Source organism: Aphis gossypii, chromosome 1, assembly GCF_020184175.1.
Source record: "Aphis gossypii isolate Hap1 chromosome 1, ASM2018417v2, whole genome shotgun sequence".
In the NCBI taxonomy this organism is placed as follows: domain Eukaryota; kingdom Metazoa; phylum Arthropoda; class Insecta; order Hemiptera; family Aphididae; genus Aphis; species Aphis gossypii.
Window position 1 is genome coordinate 57396632 of NC_065530.1, and position 24973 is coordinate 57421604.

Here is a 24973-nt window from a genome sequence, read left to right on the forward strand (position 1 = left end):
CTCTTTTTTTTTACATTACAAGACTACGTTTTGTTCAGTATTTTTTTTTTTCATATATATATTTTAATATTATTAAAAAAAAAACAAAAACAAATATATATGCACACAAAAAAAAATTGTTATGGTTATGTATAATACTGTTACCAATTGTATTACAGTTGTACATTTTTCCATAGATCTGCTTATTAGGTATTATTGATGTTGATTGAAAAACATTTTTTTGAAAGCATTTTTATATTTCAAAGAACTGAGCAATTAGATTCATTAATATTATGCTTAAATTTTAAATTTGGGAGGGGTTAATTGTAGTTTTTAAAAGACTGTTTTTATTGTACATATATTCAAATGAACGACAGCAATCAAATCATAAGATATTTTATAAATATTAAGAAAATGAATTGTACAACTGTCTAAAATTTAATTTGTTAAATGGTAACTTGTAATAAAGCAATAGTTAGGTGGTTGTTATTAATTTGCTTGTTTGTTATTGCACATGTTATAAATACAAACAGTTATTTTATTTCTATCAAATCCATTAAATAATATAATATTTTTAAGCTTAAAAATGATAAAACATAGAATACTATGTAATTGCAAGTTAATATTTTGCATTAAATTTAAAAAAAATTAAATGCCAAAATTTTTGGTCCATCTTTGAAAATTATCAGAACAATATTTTAAACATACAAATGTTGTATATATATATAATATATAATATATAAATGAAAAAAAAATTATAGTTAATTAATAAATAATAACATAGAACAACATATTATTGGTAACATGAAAAATATTGTATTATTCCCGTCAAAAATAATATATCACAAAGATTTTAAAACATTTACAAGGCGTAAAGGAATGACTTAGACTTTTGACTAGATTTCATAAGTTATAATCTCTACGTGGAATGTTAATAATAAAATCACATGTTTGCTAGGAAGGTTGAAATAATAAAATTATGAAATGTGATACTTCACACTCCACAAATATTTGACTAGAGTTAGATAACTTAACTATTTAACGTTGGCCTAATAGTTATTGCACTATAACAAATTGTGTTAGTTTACAAAGAAAAAATTCCGAGTTAGTGGCTCTCAGCAATTGGTGAGTCGTGCACGCTGATGACACTATCCGTATCAGAATTGGTGGAAAACGGCGTTAGTCTTGTGTATGGGATGGGTCTTTTTCTCGCACTACAAAATAATTTTTAACCGTTATTGAAGATTTCATTGCAGAAATCAAAATATTTGGTGAAAATGGAATTTCAATATTTACCAGCTTGTAAAAAAAAAAAACTGCCAAAAATCAAAACTTTACATATCTAAATAAAAAAAAAAAATAATAATAATAAAAATAAAATCACACAAATTATAATATAGCCATGATGCATATAACTTATCTGAAAGCAAAAACATAAGTATGATGTCTCTTGGTATTACAATTGAAAGTGCACAAATGATTTTCACATTTTCGCTTTTCCTACAAGCGATATTTTAAATAATGTGTCCATGACGATCTACTACACTGGTTCAAGTGATACGTGAGGATTTACAATAAAATGTGTTGAATAACAAAAACGTACACAGGATAGTATATTTGTTTGTTTTGTACGATTTTGCATTCAAGTACTTGTTTTGTTTTAAATATTTAATAAATAATAATAATAATGGTAAAGAAATAAAAACACAAAAAAAATGGTTTTGAGAAATTCAAATCGCACAACTTTTTTTTTTATTGCATAGATAATAGTAATTCATATCTACATGAACATGCATAAATATAATCTACTAGGAAAAAAAAAATAATGATTATTGTTATAATTAAAAGACAATTAAAGCACATAAGGGTGGCAAAATAAAAATAATTAATAGTCAAAATAAAATTTGTTTTGCTAATATAATATTGAATTAGCAAAAATAACTTTTTCATAAATTAACGGCTCATCATTTATTATAGGATCAAATGTAATACATACACACAAAATGTCTTGTTTTTTATAATTATATTCAACTATAATAATTAAATTGGATTAATTTTCGATTTTATTTTATCTATTTGTAAGATAATAATTAAGACTTGCCATAAATTTACAAAAAGGTTGTATTTTACACACACTGGACAATATTTATACAAAATACATAAACTGATAGCCTGATACCTGTGTTCCAGTCTCATCATCCAAATCGTGATTCGAGCATAATTTAAAATGAGATAGGAACATAATTTTACTATTTTGTTTGAGAATTTGAGTAAATAAAAAATGTAAACATATTATGTTTTATATAGTTTAAACAAACATTTTATGGAATTGTTTAACTCAAGATATATTTAATTTAAAAATAAAATAGGAGGTATAGAACACACACAACATTAAAATTTACCTTGTAATTCGTCTTCGATCCAAAAAACTAGGCGACCCCCGTCGCCTAGGTATAGATGCAGATCGAGACTTTGAACTACGGCTAGACTCAGAACTGCTTGAGTCCTGGCTTGAACTAGAACTGCGGGAGTAATGACTGCTAGATGAAATACTAGTCGAACGTGAACGACTTGAACTATAACGTCTTTTGTTATTGTAAGATGGTGATGATCGACTGCTACAACTACTATCACTGCTCCTTGGTCTTCGGGATGAACGTTTGCGTTTGGATGATTTATGTTTACGCCTAGGACTTGATTCTTCACTTGAAGAAACTCGCTTCTTACGTAGCCGTTCATTTGAGCTAACTGACACTGATCGTGATCGAGATCGAGATGTACTATTTTTAGTACGACGGCGTGATACTGACTTTTTCTTTGAGTATTTATCTTTAGATCGTTTTGATGACTTATGATGATCAACACTGGTGTCACTTGCACTACTGCTACTGCTACTAGAGCGTGAGCGTTTGGATTTTTTTCTAGTATTCACATCACTGTAAACAAATAAATTTACTAAAATTAATCATTCTGAAGAACACATTTTATAAAATTATTTATGTCTTGGTTAAATATTAAATAAATCTATAATGGACTGTAATGAAAAAGAAATTTTATACAAACCTGTTGCTAGATGACGAATCTTTAACACGTTTCCGTTTGACACTTTTCTTTTTGATAGGTTCTTCGTCTGAGCTCTCACTTGAACTGGAAGAAGTCCTAACTTTACGTTTTTTCTCCATTAGCTTTTTTTTCAAAAGAAGCAGTGCTTGCTCTTGTTTTTCGTGTAACTCAAATACTTTTTTTATTTTTTCTGTAGTTATTTCTTTAATTATATTTAAATCAATATCTTCTTCTAATCCACCGTTTTCACTTGAACTAGATTCTAAAAATACTTGATCTATTCTATCATTTGTTTTTCGAGTTTCAAGTTTCTTATGTTGATTTTCACTATTTTGTAATTCTGATTTCAAATCGTTATTACTTCCATTAGGCTTAGTTACAACTAAACGATCTTCACTATCCTCGCGCAATGAAAATGTATATTTAGTACTCTTTAAATTTTTTTCTTCATTAATTTTTGATTGACTCAATTTAGCATTCAAACCTTTGGGAGGTGGTGTATAACAAGACTTATCACTATCACTATCAGCAGAAATGCAAGTTAATCTCTCAGGTTGAATTGGTTTTTTCTTCAATTCTTTAATAGGAGTTCTTGAATTCCTTTTCTTAGAATTGTATTTTGAGTCTGCTTTATCAGATTTTTTATCATATTTTTCTTTATTTGATTTAATGTCATCACGATTTCTTTGTCTATATGAGTATTTATCATAATCTCTCTCTCTATCTCGATCACGTTCTTTTATTGGTGTTTTATGTCTAGGAGAATTTTCTTGTTTTTTAGAATTATTAACAATGTCTTTAGACTTTGACTTGTTGATTTCTTCAGTTATTTTATCTTTCTTCGGGTTTTTAGGATTTTCTAGTTTAGTATCTTTTTTACGGTAATCCTCCCGATCACTCTTATACTTAAATTCTACTTCCTTTGTATCATTATCCCTAGTATATTTTTTATGATTATTTTCAGACTCATATTTTTTTTTAGTTTCAGTTATTTTATTAGATTTATCATCATCATATTTGGATTTTAATTGAGACAAATTCTTGTTGACTTTTACTTCATCAGTTCTAAAAAAAAGAAAAAGAAAATGTTATCATTAAATATAACAGATTAATCATAAGAATCAGATATAAAAGTAAACCAAAGAAAATAATCTTATATTATAAAACAGAGTGAATTATTAAATCTTACTTTATATTTTTAAAATTATTATTTATAAGAATTCTATAATTCCAAAAGCTATAGTTATAATAAAATTTATAGTGCTACACTGCTACATCAGTATTTACTAACTTTGTATTCATAACATTTTAAAAACACTTGTAATAACAAGATTATATTGTATTTTCAGTAATCTTTGATTTTTGAAAAAAATAAAAGCAAATAAAATTTTTGACACTTGTCTTGAATTTATAACTGAAAATATTACCTTTAAGAACTTAAATCTCTAAAAATGATAATTGCGATAATTATAAAGAATAATGTTTTAATGCATATTGACGCCATTTGACGTCCAGTATAATATTATATTTAAAGTAAATGGATTATAACTTCCGACACGTTGCTGAATATTATTTTATTATCATTTAGAGTGATTAAACACATGTTTAAAATATGAATTAATACGCTGTTTGAATGTTAATAACAATATAAGTGCAATTTTTAAAGTTATTTTTAGAAAAATGATATGCACACTGAGTAAAAACTGCAAAAATACATATGCAGACATGCAGTCAATGTGTCAATGTTTAAAACAAGTATATTAGATAGGCATAAATTGTGAATTGTGATAATAAATACTAATACAGCATTATATCAAATAATTATATTTAAAAATCCACTTTAAATTATTTATAAATTATTAATTAAAAAAATACTACCTTGAACTATCTTCAGATGAAGAGTTATGTTTCTTTTTATGTTTTTTTGATTTTTTCTTTTCACTTCCTTTTTCCCTGTAATAACAATATATGTATAAATTATTTAATATTGACAACTAAATGAAATGTGTGAATTTATTTAATTACAAAAAAAAAAAAAAAATATATTCATAAAAAAATATTATCCTGCCATTTTTCTGAAAGATTAAGATAGTTACGAATGTTAATATTTTTATTTAGTTATATTCATTGAGTATATTGAAAATTAATTTAAAATATTTTAAGATTTCCCAATGACCAAAAAATTGTTAATTTAATCTCAATTATCTCATAAATGTATTTGAAATAAAATAGTTTTCTATATTTGTCTCAATAGTTTAAAATTAATTGAGGAATAAAAATACAATTATAAAAATTATTCATTTTAAAATATTTAATTTCAAATTGACAAATAAAAATCTTGAATTTTGTTCATATTAAATATGAAATATTAAAATTTTTAACTACATATTAATATATCATAGTAAATATAACAAATAAAACAATAACAATATTAATTAGAAAATAAATATTTTTAAAAATAATTAAAGTAAATATAATAATAAATTAACAATTAATATCCTAAAACATGTGTATTAGATTTCGAACAGAGCAAGAAAACCATGTTCATCTCTTTTTTTTAGTTATTACTTATCAAAAAATGAATAATATTGTTAAAATAATAATTAATTTAGTATTTATGTGAGTATAGCAGAATACAATACTGTATGGAAAATCACACCAAAACAAAAATTATTGTATGGAAAACATAGTAACTTACCACTATTTAGTTTAATATCCTTTAATCAGTTTAACTAAACAGTAATCAACAAATTGCCTAATTAAACAAATAGTTTTCACTTCATACATCTAAGTGCATCATAAAATGCATAAATCTACTTTCTATAAAATGATGATCAAAGGTATACTTAGACAATTGTAGTTCTTCTAAACTAAAATTAGATAAAAATACTATTACATAAACAAGATCAAATTTAATCTTTGATCATCAGCTTAGTGGCAAATATATTTCATAATTTTCCATAAATCTAACAAATGTTCTGATTAATTATTATAAAATTAAAGTCTTAAACATACTTGTCACTTTTATGAGATTTTGACTTCTTCTTCTTTCGCTTTTTGTGCTTAGGACTTTTGAACCTTAAATGAAAAAAAAAAATGAATTAATAATTGTACACTTCTATTATAAACTTGTAAATGTTCTAAATTTTATAAAATGTTATTCAAGTAAAAAAAGTATAACTCTTACTGTAGTTCGTTTGCTATACTGCTGTCTTTATTTGTTGAGGTGTCTTCAATCGTTTGTGTTTGCTCAAGTGCTTTATCCACCTGCAACGCTTTTAACTGGGCCAGAGCTGCTTCTTTTATTTTTCTTTCTGGATCTAAGCTAGAGCCTTCAATAAAAAATTCTGATATACCAAAAGCATCTCTAAGTCTTGCATTCTTTTTTAATTGCTCATCAGCAAATTGATGTGTATCCCTAACACTGAAATAAAAATAACAATTAATTATTTTATAATATAAGACTATACAATAAAAATATACATGTAAACTTCTTAAAATAAATTAATATCATTTTCAAAACAGAAAAAATTATGATATTAATTATTATATAAATTATGACCTACCTACATTTAAATAGACACCCCTTACATTAAATATGTTTATCTACATAAAAAACGTATTTAGCAATCAATTCATATCAGGTATATACTACCACCCATACATAATTTAAAATGCTAAGAAATTATATGTCTCGATAAGCAATAAAAAATCTTTTATATTTATTTATTTAAAAATACCTTAAAAATGATTTTAAGCTATTAATATTAGCAAATTGCATTCCATTAATGCAAACCGTGTTCAGACAGTCCCAAGGCACATGATGAAGATATAATAAACCGTTTGCATTTGAAGTTGATACTGAGCCATTCATATTATGTATTCTATCCGTACAACAATCACAAATATTCTGCTTATTTTTTTTTTTTCGCCGTCGTCTAGTCTTTTTTTTTTTTAGATTAACATTTACTTGTTGAATAGATTTTGTTTCAGCCATTATCATGGCATTTGTAGGATTTTTAAACACAGATCTAAGAGTTTTTTTCCATACTCGTTTAAAACATTGTTGTTCAACATTATTTGGGTTGGACATAGTATTGTTATTTAAGTATTATAAAAAAATGTAATTAAAATATATAAAGTATTAAGTTAAATCTTATCACAATCTTAAATATTTGGAAGACTTGATTAATATTAATTAAATTAATAAATGGAAGACTAAATGTATTATTTAAATACTAATATCACATGTAAATTTTGGAAGACATAGTTATTTATTTAATTTTTATTAGATCATGGTGGCTTATAATGTGGTTCCTTCATGATTTACATAGTTAGTTTATAATGTTTTATTATTTAAAGCTAATTTCACTCATTATTAAACTCAGAGAAAAATAAACACACACAAAACTAATGAAAAAAAAAACACTTCTGCATACATAAATATATACAGTGACTCATACACTGTTTACCAATGGGTGGTGCCTTTGATGGTGAAGAGGGGTGGGTTGTAGTATTGATCCAAACAGGGATGCAATGTTAGTGGAATAACTTCCCTTTACATACAGTGATTACATATTAAATTATTTATTTAACAATAATTTGATCACTAAATATAAATTTTAAATTTAATGAATCTTATTAAAAAATGAATAGAATAAGTACCTGAATTTGTAGTTATTTCTTTCATAGAATAATCTAGATAAAATATATCAAATTTATAAAGCACAAATTTTAATTCAGAGGAACACTTATAAAAATTAGTAATTTACCAAAAAGTAATAATACTAATTAATAAATTATAAATAAATGTTAATAAAATTGAATTTATACAAGATAAATAAAATTTGACTCATTCAATATGTAGGATTAATAAATTCATATTGCTACAATACTAACATTAACACTTTTTATCATGTAATAAAGAGTGTTAATCAGTATAATATAAAAGCTCTAATATTAATAAATGATAGGTAACTAGGTATAGTCATTATTAGGAACAAGTTAATTTTTAAGTAGGAGTTTTACATCAAATTTAAAAAATAGGTAAATATAATAGACTATAATAACCATCTACAATATATAATAATTTAAACTTACATAGGTCTGCCACATTCATCATATTCAGTCGTATTCTTTTGTTTTCCCAATAACGTAACTCTGAAAGTATTAATTTTTTTGATAATTTCATCTTGGGAAAAACTGAAAAAAATAACAAATAATCTTTAGACATCGGATTTATATTATCAACACAATATTCGTCAAACAATATATACCCTTGGTCTTCCAACGACTGTTCAAGTTCAATGCATTTTAGCTCGACCTTTCGCTTGCGGTCATGATCCAACAGCTCCTGGTTGGGTTGACGGTTGGCGGCAGAATCTATTTTGGCCAACTCCTCTTCAGTCTTGAATGACGTCTGGTCTTTGACTTTCTTTATGGCCGCCCAATTCCGTTGTACATAACCGTTGGTACCCGATCCACGGGCTGTTGCCAAACCGATTCCGTTGTACATCGTCTGCGAAAAACCAACAAATCGCAAATGATTTATGTAGTAGACTCGGAGGAAGGTACGATCAGCGCGCACTAGCGCGAAACAACATATTTTACACTGGTCTGGTAAACTGTAGTACTCACTAGTTACTATCACGGACGCTTAATGGGTAATAACACTTTTTATCGAGAAATAATAATAATAATAACATTAACAACGAGAGTAAACACAATTGACAATCATAATGCCGTACAGCACGCGCATCATTATACGACAATACCGTACAAGCTCCACTAGCGCTGATGTTTAAAAGTTTTCGAAGACAATGTCCTAAAACATAATTATTAAAAAGAGTAGTGACTGATCTTTGATAACGGAGTACCGACTAATGAATTACCGAGTCATTACGTTGGTAAGGGTGCTTTACTGCTAACTGAAGCAAACAAATTCATGACTGCTCCTATAATAATATCTCTAGGACCGCGGCTGTAGTACCATGATAAACGTGGTAGAAGTAAAACTTAGCAAAATTTTTGGGGTTAGACACCCGTGGTCTTGCCTTATCACACTATCAGCGAAACTGATAATTTACCGAGTGATAGTGATCATTTTTCCGATATCGAATAAGAAATGGAAATGTTTTAATTTGTTTAATTTGTTGCTAATATTTTGAAACATTAATATTTTTTATCGATTCGTTTTCAAATCGCTGTACAATGAGCACATAAACTGTTTTGAAAAATATTTGGTTCAATATGTTGTTAAGAAATTTAAACTTTCATAGATTTCAGTGTGGATTCACACCAGGTAGTATTCAATATTTTCGTATAGTTTTTAAACACACATCCGAGATTAATAAATACATTTTTTTAGTGTTCCGGGTATCCAGATCATCTAGCAATGTTCCACTGCCTGACGCCCAACAGTCTTCCGATGAATCTGTTTCTGATAAACAAGTTAAACCTGAAAGGAAATCTGTTGTTCCGTCCAACTCTAGATTTATATATCCAGAGTTTTTACCTGATCCTAAAATGGAATGGAGAAACTCTTTACGAGAAAAACTAGAACGTATGGACATGATACAGAGAAGAAAACACATTGATATACCTGAATTTTATGTTGGTAGGTATTAGATGAACAAAAAATAACTAGAACATTTTCATTAATAGATTTGTTGTTTTAATTTCTAATCATATTTTATGTATTATAACATCCAGTTCATCCATGTCACATACATTAATATATAATATAAATTATAATATTTGAATTATTTTTTTTGTTTTAGGGTCCATCATGGCTGTTTCATCATCTAATCCACATGCTCCCAATAAAGCTACTCGTTTTGTGGGTATATGCATACAACGTTTAGGATGTGGCCTTAGAGCTAATTTTACCCTTAGAAATGTTATTAAGCATATTGGTAAGTAAATATAATAAATGTGGTTTATTGGATTTTTCTAAGACCAGTTTAAATTATCTAAAATGTAGGTACAGAAATGAAATATCAACTGTACGATCCAACAATACAAAAGATAGAAGTTTTACGTTTAGAAAAACGTCTTGATGATGAGTTGTTATACTTGAGAGATGCACCTAATGAATACAGCACATTTGATGAAAATATGGAAGCTGAATATTTACCCGAAGGATCACCTGTACCAGTGAATCCTTTGATGGTAAAATTAATAATTAAAACAACTACATTTAGAAATTAAATAATTAAATGTTCTTTTTTTTTAGGTTAAGCTAAAACCCAGACCTTGGCGTGCCAGGTGGGAAAGAAAAGATATGAAAGGATTAGCTGATTTAGGGCTAGAAGAAAGGTTTTATGAACGAGCTAAAGAATTAGCAACACCTTGGGAAAAATATGACTTAATGAAACAATATAGGTAAATTCAATTCTCTAATTGTATTAATGACTATAATAGTATGTTTTCAATATTATCTTGTACTGTAGGAAAACAATACCAGAGGAAGAGCAAAAAGAAATATTTGCTGAAGTATATTCAGAACTACACGAAGTTGAAGTAATGCGCAAGAAAATGAAACGAAAAAAAGTTTTTATCAAGCCCACCAAAAATGTATAGAATACTAATTTTAATAATGTACAATGCAATATCTAAATAAAAGATTTTTTCTAACTATGAATATATTTATAGATGGTCTAATAATCATATAACAAAATATAATTTTACTTGATTGGTAAACCCCTACCACGTTTTTTTCAGTATTTATAATTAAATTAATAAAATGTCTATGATGCAGATAACTTAACCCAAAACTGGTACATTTATGTTATCATGCTATAGCAACATAATATTGACAGTTGACGTGCAGAATATATTATTCAGAAAAATATTTATTTGCTCACAATCTTGTCTAATATCAGAGTTTCATAGTATTTTTATCTATTGTATAATTTATAAAAATATATAATTCCTCACCATTTTTACACATGTATTACAAAATCTTAAATTAGGTATTACTAATTTTAACGTTATAATTTTATAAATTTACAAAATTGAAATTTCATAACTACCATAAATACAATATTTTTACATGATTCACTTACAAAAATAAATAATAATTCAAGCTTTTTTTAGAAGACTATTTATTTGTTCATTTGATTAAATACACTTTATTTGTTCAAATGTAGAATAAATGATGAGGTCCTTAATTTATAAAAATAAAATTTTATTAAATAAGCATTTCAATCAGTAATTATTCTTTATAAAAAAATTAACTATCTTAGACAGCCACTTAATTTTTTAAAACCAGAAAATTCAAATTCTACCATGTATTCTGAGCTTATAAAATCTTACTCTAAATTATATAATCATAAACTAATAACTCGTTATACACTAATTAGTAATTAATGTGATCAGTTTTTATTTGGGAAAACAAAAAAAAAATGTGTTATTAATTATTATGCTATTTAATTTTAGTAATACAATAATTTATTGACAAATTATATAGAAGATGAAATTCATGAGTACACTTCTTAGTTTTCAAATTATTTATAAATAACAGACAATTTATATTTGAAAATAATCTCACTTAAATTTGACAATTTTGTATAAATAATGGTATCAAATTTAAAGAGATGGATTATGAATTGTATTAAATCAATTAACTGTCCCATGAATATGAACATGTTAGAACAATCTTGATTCAGTGTTTTTATTATTGAAGAATTATAAATTAATTATTGGTTATAATTGAAAACATTTTTATAAGTATCTTGGGTAACACGTGTATATGTTTTTTTTTTTTTTTTTATAATAAACTTGTTAAAGTACAACATTTTGTCTGTAAAAATTAACATTTGTTTAAATTTTATTATATTTTGAATCAAACTAAATACATGAATAACATTATTTTTAAATTAAATATGTATTTGCTAAATATTATTTATTTTTAAAAAGGCAAGATTAAAAAAAAAAAAAATCACATTTCTTCTATTTTTAATAATATAAATATTTATTTCTATAGTTAGACAGAACACCCGAGTTAGAAAAAAGGTATATATATATATATTTGTTTTAATCATTGAAGATAAATATAAATACTTATCTTATATTTTTAATATAATAATTAATATAAAAAAAAAAACACACATTGAATTTTAAATTATAAAAAGTAATAAGAATTATTAGGTACCAAAACTGTACTGGATTGGCAGGTGATTACCAATACTTTCATCAAAAATGTTTTTATTTTTTTTCATTGACACATAATCTGAAACAAAAATAGAAAAAACATAATATATTAGACTATACAAATTTAGAATTCTTTAAAATTATATTATTGATTAAAAATGGAATTGATGTTTTTTATTTAAATATTAGAAATACCTTCAATATTGGAAGTCTGATGGCAAATTGTACTTTACATAAGGTACTTCCACATCATCACCATCAGTGTTGTTGCAGCATATTTCAAAAACTAATGATTTTACATGTGGTTCAATCCTTTTCTTTGAAACGTTGCGTACAATTTCGGACATTTTAGTATTAATACGTTCTTCTCTCTTGGCTTTAGGCATAAAAAATGAATATAGCATACAAACTCCTTGAGAAAGCATAGTGATTTCTAGAGCATGTTTATCTTTGAAGTAATTTAAAAATTCATTTAATGTAAGTTCACCTTCCACTTCAAAACGATCCCACAAAGTCCATTCAATATCATAATATTTGGATTTTGGTGCTAACAAAGGTTCAGAAAAACCAAAGAATGGTAAAGCTAAATTTACAAAACCATTTTTGTACTTTTCCAAATCATTCAATCCTCGAGCTAATTTAATAAATTCCTGACAAACGAGACCAGCGACAACAGATGTTGTTGTAGCAATTGCTGGAATAATTTTACCAGCAATAAGTTTACTTCGATGTCTATCAGCAGGTTGAATACCGTAATTTGTAGCTCTTAAATTTGATGCTGCTACAATAAAATCAATATGTAAGTTACTATCATCATCTTTTTCAAATTCTAAAGGAACAATTTTTATGTTTTTTAGAGAGTCTGTTGGTGGTAAATCTTTTTGAATTTTATTCAGTTTACTTTGGTCATAATTTGATGACCCATTAGTTATCTGTGAATCATTTTCAGCAATCCTTACACCAGACTTTGGGACAAACTCAGGAACTTTAACCGAAGATACAACATTAGCAACATAAACACGATCCCTTATCTGATTAATATTATATGTTTCTGCTCTTAAATTGGCTGCTGTCAAAATATAATCCAAATGTAATGTATTGTTTATGTCAAATATAATTGGTTTTGGACAACGTTTAGGTCCTGACCAAAATGGTTGACCACTAGATGTTGTTTGATCTGGTGGAAAATTGAATAACAGTTGTTTGATTTGATTTGTAAACTGATCTTCAAAATGTTTTCTAGCCCATTCAATACAATCATCAACATTTTTAGGGCGTTCTGCGACTGATGATCTTACAGAATCCATAATTTCAACTGGTTGAAGTCCAGGTAAACGATTTGTACGTTCAATGAAAGTAGGATCCTCTAAAAATTGTTTTACGTTTTCCGGAGTTTGTTTGTAAAGACCTTCAAATAGATCTCTAGCCCATTGTAATGTATGTTCGATAGCATTGGGAAAGTTTTTGAGAGTACAAATTGGTATGCTTTTTTCTGGAGGATCTTGAGATGTGCTATAAGATTCTGTCAAGTTTGGTATAACAACTTGAGTGTTACCCTTTGTACCTAAAGTTCCAGACTCTAAAAGTGGTTTCTTGTAGAAAACACAACGTCTGTCCATATATATACGAGCATCAACGTTATCCAAAGCATTAGCAACACCATCCAAATTTTCGAAAAAGGTATCATTATAAGTCTGTTCTGTTTCTGGACAAACCCTATTTGTCTGTGGTTCAACATTCACATATGGGTTCATACGTTTAATTGCTTTAGCAGCAGTTTCAGATTTTGATGTTTGTACATCTTGAGCTCTAAACAAAAACTGTCTGTTTAAATTAGATTTTTCAATTAAATCCATATCAGTGACATAGATTTTACCATTTCCACAACCAACACCCATAATTGCAAAGTTTTTTAACAATTCACATCCAATAGCTCCAGCTCCTACAACAAAATATTTTAAATTTCCCAAGATCGACTGGAATTTACGCCCATAAATGGAGACTTGACCATCATAACGATTACCAATAGGCTTGGCATCTTCTTCAGTAACTTCTTCTGGTAAAGATTCAGTAGCATCAAAGTAAAGCCATTGGAAAATCGGACTAAACTTACCAGAACATGATTTCATGACTTCTTGAGCAACAATACCACCAATAAAAGATGTCATTGGATTAATATTACCAGCACAGACTTTCGAAAATCTTTGTATCAGATCAGCATCAACTTCTATAGAATCAGAATTTTCAACCTTGGATAATTTTAAAAATTCATCAGCGTCATCAGAACTCCAAGGAATAGGTAAACGACCATTGACTGAGACAAACTTGTGAAAAGTTATAAATGCTAAATGTAATTGAGAAGGTCTATCAAATTTACTAAAATCAGAAATAAGATATTCTGGTTCAGCTAAGGAATTTTTCAATGATTTGAAACTTAATTTTTTTGGCATTTTAACTTGAGTAGCAATACCACCTTTAATATAGTCTGTGTAAGATGTAGTATCACCAATACTAAAAGTATATGGTCCTAATACAGTAATTTTTTTTGGTTTACAGCCATTTATTTCAGTCATACCTTGTACTTCCTGAAAAGTTACATAATCTCCATCTTCAAAACCATGTCGAGACTCGTCCATACAAGTAACAACTCCTTGTTCTTCTTTGGTAATACCAGCGACCATAACCGAAATTGGATTTTCACCCGTTGTGTCGATTACAGTAAAATCTTCACCAAAGTCACAAAACACTTGAGCAAACACTCCCCTTGTGTCACCAACTATTAAGGCAATATTGTTTTGATGCGTGATTTCTGATATACGCAACTGTTCATCTAATGTTGTCTCAGTCAAAACGACAACTTTAAACTGTTTGAGATACGATTCAGACAAAAGTCCAGTGTAAAACTTGACAGGCACGTAGGAATTTAACTCACCCAACTTAGGGCAACTAATCTCTGCTCTATTCTTTCCGATATCGTTTTCGGTCAGATAGAACTGCGATGATAGGTCGCTATAGGTGCACACAACGGAATCGTGCAATGTAACTGACTTAACTCCTCCAAGTATGACATTCTTGGCGACTTCCACGCCCAGACCACCGAGCCCGCTGATCAGCACATCAGAAGTGGCCATCTTGCGCATAGCTTCATGGCCCAAGACGTACAGCTGCCGCGAATATAGGCCCTCGTCAATTTCTTCTACGCCGTTATTCGACATTGTTACCTGATTTCTCGGAGCTGAGTCGATGGTCACTGTAGACGATTCACCGGAAGCCAGTTTACGCTTCTTGGCCGGCAATTCACAGGTGGTGTCTAGTACTTCAGCACCAGACATCGGACAATACAGAAACTAATCGTGGAGTGCACGGCCTTTGATGTTGTTATTAATACGGTCACGACGATAACGGTATACGCGCACTGTTGTCGCAATGTGTTACGGGAAAGCGGGAATCCAATGAAGTTTTCTCTCGCAACGATCGTGTGCAATGTCGGGGGGAAAAAAAATCGACGCGATGATAACGACGATTGTGCGGCGGCGGCGGCGGTGAACAGCAATAGATATTACGTTATATTACACTATTATTATTTAATTAGAATACCGTAGAAGAATACCCGACAACGAATAACAATTATAAGTTAATTAAAATATATTATTTTGTTGAATTATTATTATTAATATTATAATCACTGTAATGTCGTAACCGGCGATAGCGAATTCTGTGACTGTGATGGCTGCAGCAGTGGTGGTGGAGCTGCTACATCAATGATGGAATGGATGGACGATCGGAGAGTACGGGACAGATAGCACTATAATAGTCGCTGGTCGGTATACGAGCGACGAATGGTCGAGTGCGGAGTGGAACGAGTGGATTAGTGGAGTGAAAAGTATGCAGTATAGAACATAGAGTAAAGAATATAGAATGACGGAATCATTGAGTGATAGGCGCGGGAGGGTCGGAGAGAAAGTTTGACCAATGGCGTCCACCGTTTAAGTGCTCGGGTTATCGGTCGACACCGGCGTCTGTTGTAGACAGTGGTATAGACGTGTAATTGTTTACCTACCAGCACAAAGGAGTTGAGCCGGTCTTCGTCGTCGAACCCACGTTTCACGACCAATCGAACGGGCTGTTACAGCCGTAGAATAAAGTTATACACTCCTACCGACAGCCGGCAGTGGCCCCCCGACGATGCGACCTCAAAGCAGTCAAAGAAGGAAACGCGGACCGTGGTTGTTATATGATCAGCTGTATATCGACGACCGCGGTTGTGGTCACATAGTTTTAATGTGTGGCGACACTGCGGCGATGCATGCGCTTTTTCGAATATCGGTTTAAAAATATTTTCGCGCTAATATTATATTATTAGGTACTTTACAACTTGAAAAAAAATATTTAACTTATACCTAGTCTTAGGTTTCTACACATAAGTTCTAACACCTTATAATTATCTATTAGCTATAAGTCTGACTGTACATCCGATTGATACTCTACCTAGCTAGGTAAAATAGATAAATTAAATAAATTTTATACATTTTTGGAAATTATCACGATTAAAGTAAGATTAAAATAGAATTTATTTTGCCAAAAACTTACATATAACTTGTTTTTCTCTATTTTTTTATTTACGTACCTAACCATTTTGAAAAGGAAATAGGATTTAACCCACTAAAATACGCTATATATCTATACATATAGTTAGGGGCATGCTCAGTTTTTTCCAATGGGGGGATGAGGGGATGAACTGTAATTTGTTTTGTTGATTGATTGCCATAGACACAAAATGTATAAATGCATAAGAAAAAAAGTTCCTGGGGAGGATATGACACCCTCATCCCCCCGTGAGCATGTCACTACATATAGTCTATATACAGCCCTATAGATCCAATTTTCTACCCCAAACAACCTATAAATATGAAAACACAAAAATAAATACCATATTGTAAAATAAATAGATTTGTCTTGAACTGAGATCAATAATTGTAAGTTTGTAAGAAAAATAGTAAATAGAGTTAATTAAATTATGTATAAAACAAAAAAAAAGGCGAAAGTAAGTAACCGGTCTATTGTACACATATTAAACTAATATCTATGAAAAATATCAATGATTGTAGTTAAGTCACTTATATGAATATGTTATACATTTTAATTTAATAAATTTATTGTTGCTTAGATTAAGAGATAACATCTTTTAAAGTTATGTATAAGTACGAAAATTGATTGTGACTCACAATGAGCAAAAACAAACAGATTATAATTTATATTAGGTACTTATTAGTTATATTACCATTTACCAATGAACATTGATTAAAAATGTATTAATCCAAGTACCTATTTATAATAAAATATCAGTTCTATTAGTTATTAGTATTAAGAGTATTATACTGTTATTATATTATTACCGGCTTATTCAATAACGATAATTATTGGTGTATGTCGCATGGTCGCCTATTGGGGAGGGCAAGATAGGGCACTTGCCCCCCTTGGACAAAAAATATTATGAACTTGTAGCTCAATAAATATTACCATTATATTATTATTATCTTTATTATTTTACGTTTGAGAATTTTTTTATGAGCGCCCATGTTATATGCCGTACGGTACACTCAAGACTCAACATTAGTCGACTCTAATTTTTTAAACTCTATATACCTACAACACTGACACATCGTATAGGTTACCTACTTCATTACTTGCTTTTTCACATTTTTAATTTTTCGTTTACTTATAATTTATTAATCAATACAAAATTTTAAAAAAAGTACTGAAATTATTATTATAAAGAAGGGACTATAATTTTTAAAACTCAGTTGTGTACCTACCTATATATTGGCTAGGTATATTTCTATTAGTAATTTATTTTTTTGTTTGTCTTATATGGTTACTGTCTTACTGTCATACTGATTAGTGATTAGCTTAACGATTTTTTTCCAAAAACAAATCGTATAAGCTTTATTTTAAAATATGCAATAGTATTGCTAGCTGCAATTACAAACTTATAGAGTTACCTATATTATAAGTAGATATCTTTATTCATTATGTATAAAATTATAGTACTATAGTAGATACCTATAGATAGGTATGAATATAGATTAGCATTAGTTTAAAATTAAAGATGAATAAACCTATCTATCTATTTGGAAAATAATATATAGTAAAATATAATAATTAACGAAATAATGTCTTCAAATGATATCTAAATACCTTTTGACCTAAGTACAATAAAATATTATTAAACTAAAATCGTCATTTTTGTTGAATATCACATAAGTAAAGTAATAAGAATTTACACTTAAAATAGTAAAATAAATATTTTATTTTAATAACTTAAAATTATTTTATTTATTTTAATTTGTCGTGTAAACTGTAAAGATTCATGCCGGTGGTCAATCTCCTCTTTCTCCTCACCTGTAATAGTTCAGTGTTACCGGGGCTAAGTTTCGATTAATTTGTTCATGTATGTAGTAGGATATAATAATTATATAAATATATTATAGAGTAATAATACTCATAGATAATATAATAATTAATATATTAATTAATTATATTAATTCATAAATATTATATATTTTTTTTTATGTATTTTTTATAATTATTCATTATTATATCATCCGTGATAAATACCTACCGATAGATAAGTAATTAAATTTAGTGATAACATTTCAACCAAAAAACAGGATGCAAGCAGTATTTTGGCGGTTTTCTTCGGTGTTATTAAATAACTTTTATTGTCATCACAGTTTGTTATTAAGAAACAGAAAAATGACTCAAAGGACGTTAATGTAAGTAGTTTTTTATTTTTGACTATTTTCGTTGATTTTATAAAATTGTAAGTTTTTTTATTTATTTAGGGCTTATTTTGGCCCCATGAATGGATCTAAAAAAGAAAAAGATCCTCCAATTTTATCAGTTGGTACAAGTACAACTTTGACATCTCCAGAGTAAGTCAATATACATATTTTAACAATATAATTATAATTATTTATTTATTTTAATTTTTTACACCATCAAGTCGGTTTTACAGCACTATATTATTCTAAAAATTAGACAGTTTCGTTGCTAGAGAAGAGGTAATGTAAGGGTTTCCCACTTAAAACTTGACTAATAAATAGCTTTTATAAAATCTAAACTGGTAATAGTGTTTGAAAATTGCTACTTTAATAGTAGGTATGAAATACCTTATCATTCATATATCAAATTATTTGAATTAAATTCTTATCTGGATTTATAAATTTGTTTTTATTGCCTAGTAGTAGATAACAATGGCAGTCAAAATTTGTTGTAAATAAGATATATTATGTTTTCAAAAACGTATAGAAATTACGTTTATTAGAATATTAAAATGGGTCATTGAACAGTAAAATTGAGTTGGATAATCCTGATTTTAAAATCTAAATAATATGGCCATCACTACTTTATCTTGATTGGCTATGCCGTTCCCTAACTATAGTTACAAAATAGATTTTTGATATAAAATTTTTATGATTTTATCATTAAGTTGTAATTTTATTATTTTTTTTAAATATATTATGGTGATCATCATTCTTAATATTATAAATTATTTTTTAAAAGACGACTTTATCCTTCTTTTAAATTAAGCACCTATGCAAAATATAAACCTAAATCATAATTAAAAATGATTTTACTCAAAATTGTCTAATTAATGTATAATTAATTTTTATAGAGATCTAGAAGTTGTGCACACCAGTCCAATTAAGACTTACGGGAAAAGAAAAAAGCATGCTGTATTATTTAGTGACAGCGAAGAAGAAACATCTGATAGGTAAATAATTTTATTTATTTTTGTAACGAATTATATGTTATTAATGTCTTTTAACATTCTATTTAGTAAAAAAAAATGTGTACAAAATACACTTTCAAATAAACCAAATGCTGAGAAATCTATTGAAAAACTGTCTCCTTCAAAAGATATCAATAAATCAATTATAAATGATGATCAAATATCTGACAGTAAACCAACAAAAATAAATGACCATTCTATAAAAGATAGTATACAAGACCAAACCCAAATGTAAGTATTAATCTCAAGTTAAATTATTTTTATTATTAACCTCTTTAAACATTTCAATTTAGTAATACAAAATGTGAAGAAGATTCATTATCAAGCGTTCAATTTGAACTAACCAATACTGAGACTAATAATACTGATATTGAAAATAAAGTTACTAATAAACTAAATACTGACAATAAAGCAAAAAATCAAGTTAATAAAAAAACAAAAAAGTCAAGTAAAAAAGAATCTTTTGAAAAATCAAGTGAAGAAGAATCTCCTATAAAAGATGATAATGATGAATCTTCAAAGCATACCAAAATTTCTGAAAGTGAATATGATCCAACAAAAAAAAATTACCATCCTATAAGAGATGCTTTTTGGGATCATAACCAACCGTGAGTAAAAATTAATAATATCTGAATCTGTATGGTAAAAGAAGATAGTATAATATTTAGTTTTTAGTCTAACCTAGGTTATAGTATTGTTTTTACATATAGTTTAGATTATATAATTTATTTTAGTAATTCAATTTTTATTATATCTAACTTAATACCTTTTGAAATAAAATAATTAGGTTTTATATTTATTATTTACTAAAATTTAAAATTTATTTTCAAAAGGACTCCATATAGTGCACTAACAAAAACTTTATTATGCATTGAAGAGGTTAGTGCTAGATTGAAAATTATTGAAATACTTTCAAATTATTTCCGTTCGGTGATAGTGCTTAGTCCAAACGATTTATTGTCAAGTGTGTACTTGTGTTTAAATAAAGTTTGTCCCGATTATATTGGTTTGGAATTAGGTATTGCTGAGACTACACTTTTAAAGGTACTTGTACTATTTGTATACCATAAAATTAATATTTATTACTAAATGTTTAAATGTATAATTTTTGTTACTTTTTAGGCTATAGTTCAAACAACAGGAAGGAGCATGGCACAAGTAAAATCTGATGTTAAAAAAACTGGTGACTTAGGAATTGTTGCAGAAAAAAGTAAAAGTAATCAAAAAACAATGTTTAAGCCTGCTCGATTAACTGTAAAAAGTGTCTTTGATAAATTAAAAGATATCTCAGAAATGACTGGTCAAGCGGTATGCATATAAATTTGTTAATATTATGTTCTCTTATTAGTTAATCAATCAATTAGTTTCTAATTTATTCTTAACATTATTTATATTTTATAATTATACATTTTAAATATTATAGGTCACTGTTAAAAAACTTGATAAAATTCAATCAATGTTTATTGCATGCCAAGATTCTGAAGCTAGATTTTTGATGCGATCATTAGCTGGTAAATTAAGAATAGGACTTGCTGAACAATCAGTTCTACAGGTAAATATAATTATATTATTATAAAATATTGATGATTGATTTTTTCAATATGAATCAAACATCATCACAGTAATTTAATTTATTATATTATATGTGTAAACATAACATCTGATTTGTAATTATTTATGATATTTATAAGTTAAAAAATACTTAGGAAATATATTGAAAAATTAATAAATAATAATGTATCATATGATTTTTTTAGGCTCTTGGTTTAGCTTGCACAATGACACCACCACCTCAAGATTTTCCACCTGAACTACTTAATGCAGCTAAAAAGATGTCTGAAGAAAAATTTAAGAAAATTTATGATGCAAATACTTTAATAATAAAAACAACTTATTGGTAATAAAACAAATAATAACTTTATATATATTTGTTTTCAATTTAAAAATATTTAATATGTATTTGTAGTGAAAGCCCAAATCTAGATGTAATAATACCTATTATCTTAAAAGTGGGTGTTAGTGCCTTACCAGAAAATTGTAAGTTAACTCCTGGTATACCTTTAAAACCAATGTTAGCACATCCAACTAAAGGTGTACATGAAGTGCTAAGTAGATTTGATGGATTGAAGTTTACATGTGAATGGAAATATGATGGAGAAAGAGCTCAGGTATTATATATTTACTCTTTTTTTATCTTTTCAAAATCAAATGATATTGGTTAATTTATTATTTATAGATTCATTTGACAGAAGATGGAAATATTTGTATTTACAGTCGTAATCAAGAAAACAATACTAGTAAATATCCAGACATTATTAATCGTTTAGATTCGGTCAAAGGTCCTAATGTTAAGTCTTTTGTGATGGATTCTGAAGCTGTTGCATGGGATAGAGAAAATAAAAAAATTATGCCATTCCAAATATTGAGTACTCGAAAACGAAAGGTAAATTATTCAAATATAGTTTTGGTTAATGTATTAAAATATTTGTTATTGTAAATAATTTAGAATGCCAATGAAGCAGATATTAAAGTACAAGTATGTGTATATATGTTTGATTTACTATACCTCAATGGAGAATCTTTAGTTAAAAAACCTTTCTGTGAACGCCGTCAATTATTAAGAGAAAACTTTATTGAAGTAGAAGAACAATTTTTGTTAGCTACTTCTTTAGATACAACCAAAATAGAGGAAGTTCAAGATTTTCTTGAAGAATCTATAAAAGGTATAAATTTAATAATTCGTAGAAAATATTATTATTAAAGTTAAAATTATTCATTAAATAAATAAATGTTAGAATACTTTATACTTATCTTTGTCCTTAAAATAAAACGATTAATAAAAATATTCTGCTTTTGTAAAATCAATTTTTATTCTAACTAAATGTATTTGTTTTTTTTTTATTATTATTAATTTATAGGAAATTGTGAAGGCTTGATGGTTAAAACATTAGAAGAAGAAGCTACCTATGAAATAGCCAAACGTTCACGCAATTGGTTAAAATTAAAAAAAGATTATTTGGATGGTGTTGGTGATACTATAGATGTAGTAGTTTTAGGAGGCTATCTAGGTCGTGGAAAACGTACTGGTACTTATGGTGGTTTCTTATTAGCTTGTTATGATCCAGATAGTGAAGAGTATCAGAGTATTTGTAAAGTAATTAAATATTTATATATATATATGTATAATATACCTATAAACCATTAAGATTCCTACTTAAATGATTTATTTGTTTCTTTCCTAGATTGGAACAGGTTTTAGTGATGAAGATTTACAAACACATACAGAATTTTTCCAACAACATATTATTGAGGGACCTAAAAGTTATTACCGCTTTGATCAAAGCCATGAGCCAGATCATTGGTTTGAGACAGTCCAAGTATGGGAAATAAAATGTGCTGATTTGTCTTTATCTCCAGTTCATAGAGCAGCAATAGGTATTGTGGATCCTGAAAAAGGAATTTCGTTAAGATTTCCAAGGTTTCTACGAATACGAGAAGACAAATCAATTGAACAATCTACTTCAGCTCAACAGGTAACATAAACTTAAACATTATATCAAACTCTAATTTATATACACAAGGAAGAGTTGATTTATTTTATTAACGATAACTGAGCCCCGATATTACTGCAGCACATTCATAAAAACTGATTTTATAATTACTAATTAGTATGATAATAATATAACCGTCATACTCATAACAATATTGAGAATTGATAGGGGCGTAACCAAGGGTGACTAAAGGTAGTATATTCCTAGCCCCCATTTACTGTATTTATTATAGCCGTTATTAATTGATATATATATATATTATAATTTTAAATTAATTTATAATAAAAAATATTGAAATATTGTCTTGTCAACACATACTATCAGTAATCCTTATCAAAATTTAAATCATAGAATAACTAGAAATCAGAAATATCACTTTGGCAAAATACAACGTATCTCTGCTTCTTATATTACTAAAAGTAGTCCCATAAATACTAAAATTAAACTTTAAATTCTGAGACTGTGGTATATTGAAAAAAATGCTTATTTAATTGATCAATTTCTAGACCTTATAGCTTTAACTAATAGATGGGCATCTGGATGAATTGTGAGTGAGATGATGTGGTGACTTTTTTATTCGTAGGCTATCTAGATAGACTATGACTAAAGTACAACTTGGTTTGTTCTTTAAATATGTTCAAGAATGTTCTAAAAAACCACTATTGACTATTGTAACTTATACTTAACTTCATCATTTACTAGTATAAGGTCTAAGATATGATTTAATCGTGGCATCAGTTTAATTATTTCAATTAATAATTAATTGAACACACAACCTTATATAAAAATGGTTTTAAAATGTGAGATTATTTAATTTTATTATAAAAAAAAATCTGTTTTAAATTATTTTTAACTTTAAAGGTTAGGAACATTAAAAAAAAAAAAAAAAAAAAAACATTAACTATATTTTCATAACTAATTAGATTATAAAAATAAAATAGCAGTACTAAATTATAAGTTACATCTTTCATCATATTTGTATAATTTGACCTACTTCACCTTAGTGTTTAAAATATAAGACAATAACATTTTATGTAACTAGTTTCTCACTACACATAAAGGTTTTCATAGATAATATGTTGCATTGTAAAACACCCGTGAGAACTTTGATACATTCATTTTAATATTATTGCATAATTAATTTTCAGATTGCTGAATTATATTATAGTCAGGTGCAAATTATAAATCAAGGAAGTACAAATACAAATAGAGAAGATTTTTATTAGTTTAGATATTACTTCATATATGTTCATTTTACATTCAATTTTTAATATATTTATATATTTTTTTTTAACATGTATATATGACTTCTAAATATGTATGTTAAAAATAATAATTATACATAATTATTTTTTCAATTCATATTTTTAATAAGTTTTTATATTTTATTATAACTACCTATGTATATACTGACATGCAATACATTTTACAA

At 27.4% G+C, this 24973-nt stretch overlaps 4 protein-coding genes across 9 annotated transcripts; 2 read left to right on the plus strand and 2 right to left on the minus strand.

The window, feature by feature from the left end:
- Positions 1-38: 38 nt before the first annotated feature.
- Positions 39-9028, minus strand: LOC114119603 (serine/arginine repetitive matrix protein 3). 6 transcript variants are annotated; one of them, XM_050197458.1, is made up of 11 exons: positions 8934-9028; positions 8680-8866; positions 8319-8560; positions 8143-8244; positions 7708-7740; positions 6230-6466; positions 6058-6120; positions 4921-4995; positions 3043-4107; positions 2382-2915; positions 39-1193 (listed from the first exon to the last, which is right to left on the minus strand). In XM_050197458.1, exons 3-11 carry the CDS (start codon positions 8555-8557, stop codon positions 1085-1087), a joined length of 2457 nt encoding a protein of 818 aa, XP_050053415.1. In that variant the 5' UTR covers positions 8558-8560; positions 8680-8866; positions 8934-9028; the 3' UTR covers positions 39-1084. The 6 variants fall into 6 exon arrangements, 5 of the variants coding, with proteins under 5 accessions (XP_050053415.1, XP_050053417.1, XP_050053416.1 ...); XM_050197460.1 differs by adding an exon at positions 1276-1321 and having other exon boundaries at positions 8680-8965; XR_007603211.1 differs by having other exon boundaries at positions 2159-2915; positions 8680-8965.
- Positions 9029-9140: 112 nt separating this feature from the next.
- LOC114119604 (39S ribosomal protein L19, mitochondrial) lies at positions 9141-10678 on the plus strand. Its single transcript, XM_027981212.2, has 6 exons — positions 9141-9343; positions 9410-9658; positions 9822-9956; positions 10025-10212; positions 10277-10425; positions 10494-10678. The coding sequence occupies exons 1-6, from the start codon at positions 9292-9294 to the stop codon at positions 10621-10623; spliced, it is 903 nt and encodes a 300-aa protein (XP_027837013.2). The 5' UTR covers positions 9141-9291; the 3' UTR covers positions 10624-10678.
- A 1252-nt stretch (positions 10679-11930) lies between these two features.
- Positions 11931-16366, minus strand: LOC114119602 (ubiquitin-like modifier-activating enzyme 1). Its single transcript, XM_027981207.2, has 2 exons — positions 12391-16366; positions 11931-12274 (listed from the first exon to the last, which is right to left on the minus strand). Exon 1 carries the CDS (start codon positions 15525-15527, stop codon positions 12393-12395), a length of 3135 nt encoding a protein of 1044 aa, XP_027837008.1. The 5' UTR covers positions 15528-16366; the 3' UTR covers positions 11931-12274; positions 12391-12392.
- Positions 16367-18808: 2442 nt separating this feature from the next.
- Positions 18809-24903, plus strand: LOC114119595 (DNA ligase 1). Its single transcript, XM_027981195.2, has 15 exons — positions 18809-18971; positions 19041-19130; positions 19874-19972; positions 20039-20221; positions 20284-20598; positions 20824-21034; positions 21113-21298; positions 21414-21542; positions 21748-21887; positions 21957-22158; positions 22227-22433; positions 22497-22713; positions 22909-23144; positions 23233-23523; positions 24690-24903. Exons 1-15 carry the CDS (start codon positions 18868-18870, stop codon positions 24765-24767), a joined length of 2688 nt encoding a protein of 895 aa, XP_027836996.2. The 5' UTR covers positions 18809-18867; the 3' UTR covers positions 24768-24903.
- The last annotated feature ends 70 nt before the right edge of the window (positions 24904-24973 follow it).